At 51.3% G+C, this 3,696-nt stretch overlaps 1 protein-coding gene across 1 annotated transcript; it reads right to left on the bottom strand.

Annotated features, from left to right (window-relative positions):
- Nucleotides 1-1,028: 1,028 nt before the first annotated feature.
- LOC120691136 (nuclear transcription factor Y subunit C-2-like) lies at nt 1,029-3,696 on the bottom strand. The gene is made up of 2 exons (XM_039974121.1): nt 3,172-3,696; nt 1,029-2,059 (listed from the first exon to the last, which is right to left on the bottom strand). Exon 2 carries the CDS (start codon nt 1,984-1,986, stop codon nt 1,237-1,239), a length of 750 nt encoding a protein of 249 aa, XP_039830055.1. The 5' UTR covers nt 1,987-2,059; nt 3,172-3,696; the 3' UTR covers nt 1,029-1,236.

Raw genomic sequence — 3,696 nt, 5'->3', positions numbered from 1 at the left:
GTTGGTGGCTCCAACCGGGACAAAAGGCTACGCGGGCCTTTTGTCCCGGTTGGTGTCTCCAACCGGGACAAAAAGCCCATGTCCCCCCGCTGGCCCGGCTAACCATTAGACCCGGGACAAAAATGCACCTATTGTCCCGGGCCCAAAAACTGCCGGCACAAATGGACTGGAACAAAGAACTGTTCTGTAGTAGTGACAGAAAAAAGTAGGGTGTGTTGCGAGACGCCGGCTCAAGTGGGCGACTCGCGTTGCTGTTGCAGCTTTCCCGCCCTTTGCTGGCTGTTATTGGCTGCTGCTGCTGCAAAATCTATAAAAAAGCATTGATGATGCAGGGTCCACCAATACAGCTGCATGCGCCCAGCCTCATCTTACCGCCGGCAGCGAGCGAAATTATAATCCTTACTCTCATACTCTCCTTGCTAGGACAGGCATCAATGGAAGTCTCAAATCCCGAAACCGAAGTTTACTATTCTGACGATCATGTGAAGTCGACTTTAAAACATTGGAGATTTCAAGCACTGGAGCCGTGAATAACTAGGGTCTATTTTTTGGTAGAGCTCTATCTGATTCTATATGGGAACTGATTCTATGAAAAAAGTGATTCTATGTCTGAAAGTTATCCTTTTTTATTCTCTAGCCTAAACTCTTAAGGATGGAGAATCACTCCACAACATTAAGAAAAGCTACTTTTTCCAGCTCCCAGTCTATTACTTCATTTCACAGAATCATTCCATAGAATCAGCAGAAAATCACTTCTCTCTTAAAAAACTGTTTGGCAGAGCTCTGAATTCAACAGAGAATTAGCCGCGGAAGCTATGCCAAAGGCACCCTAAGTAATGAGTAATCAGGGGCGGATCTAAAGGGGGCTAGGGGGCCTCCAGCCCCCCTACAGTCATGAAACTCCATTGGAGCACGAGGTGAAGGGGGAGAAGAAGGTAGGAAGAAGAAGAAGAAGAGAGGAAAATGAGGTAAAGATGGAGGTGGAAAGGGAAGAGAGCCCCCCTATCAACTTGTGCTGCATCCGCCACTGTGAGTAATTAAACTGCATGTTAATCTTTGATTAATCAGCACATCACGTGCATGTAATACAAATGACTCCAGCCTCCCACTTATTCGTTCTGTATGTTGTTCGATTGATTACCATGCTTGCTAGACACCGTGCACGACGCATTGAACAATCGAGTTTCACTGCAAGCGCTCTGCACATTTAGCTAAGCCATCCCGTAGGAGCGATGATCACTCGGAGCTCGGGGGTGCAGGAGGAGGGAAGCTAACGGCACCGCCGCCATGGCCTCCTGCAAACCCTTGCCCTTCCTCGCTGAAGCTGCCGCTCTGATCGACATCCGCCGCCGCCCCTTGCTGCCAGGCGGGGTCCCAGGCGGGAACGTGCCAGGCCGGCATCATCGGCGCCGGCTGCCCCATCGGCGGGTAGTAGTACGGCATCCCGGCGGCCGGGGCGCCGCCCGGCGCACCGCCCCCGACGGCGCCGGCCCCTGCCGCCGCCGCGAATCCCAGGGCGCTCCCCGGCTCCTCCTTGGCCTCCTCGCGCGGCACGATGTCGACGAGGAAGTCGAAGACGTCGGTGCGCGCGATGGCGGCGGCGACGTCGTTGCGCTGCAGGGTGCGGCGCTTGTTCTCCTCGGCGTGCAGCCAGGAGCGGATGGTGAGCTCGAGGATGAAGAGCTCGCAGGCCTTGGCAAACAGCACGGGCGCCTCCGCGGAGATCATGCGCACGTCCTCGTCGGCCTTCATGATCTTCTTGATCCGGGCCAGCGGCAGCTGGTGGTTCTTGAAGTCCGACGCCGACGCGCGCTCCGCCTCCTGCCGCTGGTACGCCCAGAACGCCTGCAGCTGGGCCTGCTGCTGCTGGAGCAGGTGGTGGTGCGGCACCGGCGGGGGCCCGGCCGCGCCAGGCACGCCGGGCACCGGGGCTCCGCCGGTCGCCGGGGGCTGGCCGGTGGAGTAGGGCAGCGGCTGGTTGTCCATGGGCTGAATTGCTTGCTACCTTTGTGACCGTACCGATGCTACCTTCTTCTCGCCTGCTATAGCTTCTTGCTAGCTGCATGGATGCAGAAATTTTAGGTTACGTACGTACGTGTTGCAAATGAATGATCCAAACGTCTTCCACGTATGCAACAAATGGCTAACAGTTCAGAAAACATGCAAAATGCAGACGTATTTCGTTCTGCATAGAAACGGGCCGATCACAGTTAGTGCTGTAGTCTTTTAGATTGAAGAGCGAGGAAGCATTTTTTGAAGCTTATTAGCTCTCAGCAAGTGCAACGGATCAGGAGATGAGGAGAGCAGAAGCGCTATAGGTGGTGCAGTGCAGACACGGGGGCCTACTTATCTATTTGTCCTAATTGTATGTATCACGCGTGCATGCTGCATATATATTGTTCTTGGGAGGCCTTTTCATATATATTGTGATACTAACCATAGGAACTGGTCTAATAAATTTTATTTAAGCATACATATTAAGAAGCTAGCTACGTATCGTTGATAACTATTAGGTTCAAGAGCTCCACTTGTCTCTTGCTTGACAAATTAAATCGAATTTATGCTCATATATCCCCATGCTTTGCCCATTTTTTCCCTCAGCTATAGTCTTATATATAGAAGTTTCTTTCAATTCTACGATAAGTTGGGAAGTCCTTAAAATTTATTGTGTATGTATGTAGGATGCAATATATTTCTAGCGTTCTCGAATCACCATATATAGGCTCCATCTTTTTTCATGTGTGTGTGTGGGTGGGTGGGTGGGTGGTTTGAAAAATTCCAGATTAGTTACATGTGATATTCAGTGATTTGGATCGAGTTGGGAGGAAAACTCATGTTTTCTTTCAGAAATAAAAACTCCATGCATTGACCAACTAATGAACAAAGAAAGTGATGAACTTATGTTCTATACTGTGACAAAGTAGAAACCGGACGATTTTCTTTTCTTGAAACGAGGAGAAAACCAAATCTCCACGAAGGAGAGGCAAGAAAATAAATTATTTATGCACACCGGCGTAAGTCAGTCATGTTTGTGAAGAACATTTAAAAGAAAAAAAATCTGCTGCAAGGCGAATGATGGGGACTCAGGAAAAAACGCACACGATCGGATCTATAATGCTTGCAGCAGCGGAATCGAGCTTGAGCTTCAACCTGAATGCAAACCAGACTAACCTTTGCGCCTGAACTCGAGGTAGTAGCTACTGCCGTGCCGGCTCAAGCTCTCTTACAGTGGGAGTGATGAGCTCCTCCTCCGGCACAGCAACCGTGCGCCGCCCGGCCAGACGCTCTTGTTCAGCATGGGGATCGGAAGCAGGCCGGCCGGAAAGAAGACCCCGCGCTCCCCAGGCGGCTCTCCCTGCTGCCGCTGCCAAAGCCTGAGCGAATGGCAAGCGCCACTTTCTTATGAGCAGGGGCTGGGGCCTGGGGCTGGCCCCAGAGAGCTGAAAAAATCGTGCAGCAGACGGAGACACTGCGTATCTGGAAGCAGTCGACCGCGTCATCTTCGGCTGCTTGGAACCTAGCTAAAAGTAACCTTGGCACGTTCAGATGCCGCGGTTATGCAAGCTTCTTTACACTGTCAACCGTAAATGATGACATGGCTGCTAGCTGCTGCAGATCGATGCATGGGGAGCCTTGCTCTATACCAGAATCGTGTAGATTAAGGCCTCGTTAATCCGTGGTTAAAAAGCTCCACAA

Source organism: Panicum virgatum, chromosome 9N, assembly GCF_016808335.1.
Source record: "Panicum virgatum strain AP13 chromosome 9N, P.virgatum_v5, whole genome shotgun sequence".
In the NCBI taxonomy this organism is placed as follows: Eukaryota; Viridiplantae; Streptophyta; class Magnoliopsida; order Poales; family Poaceae; genus Panicum; species Panicum virgatum.
The sequence above is the reverse complement of the archived record's forward strand: the minus strand, read 5'-3'. Positions and strand labels throughout refer to the sequence as shown.

Coding starts and splice junctions, on each gene's coding strand:
- LOC120691136 (XM_039974121.1), bottom strand. CDS start 1,986: ATGGACAACCAGCCGCTGCCCTACTCCACCGGCCAGCCCCCGGCGACC.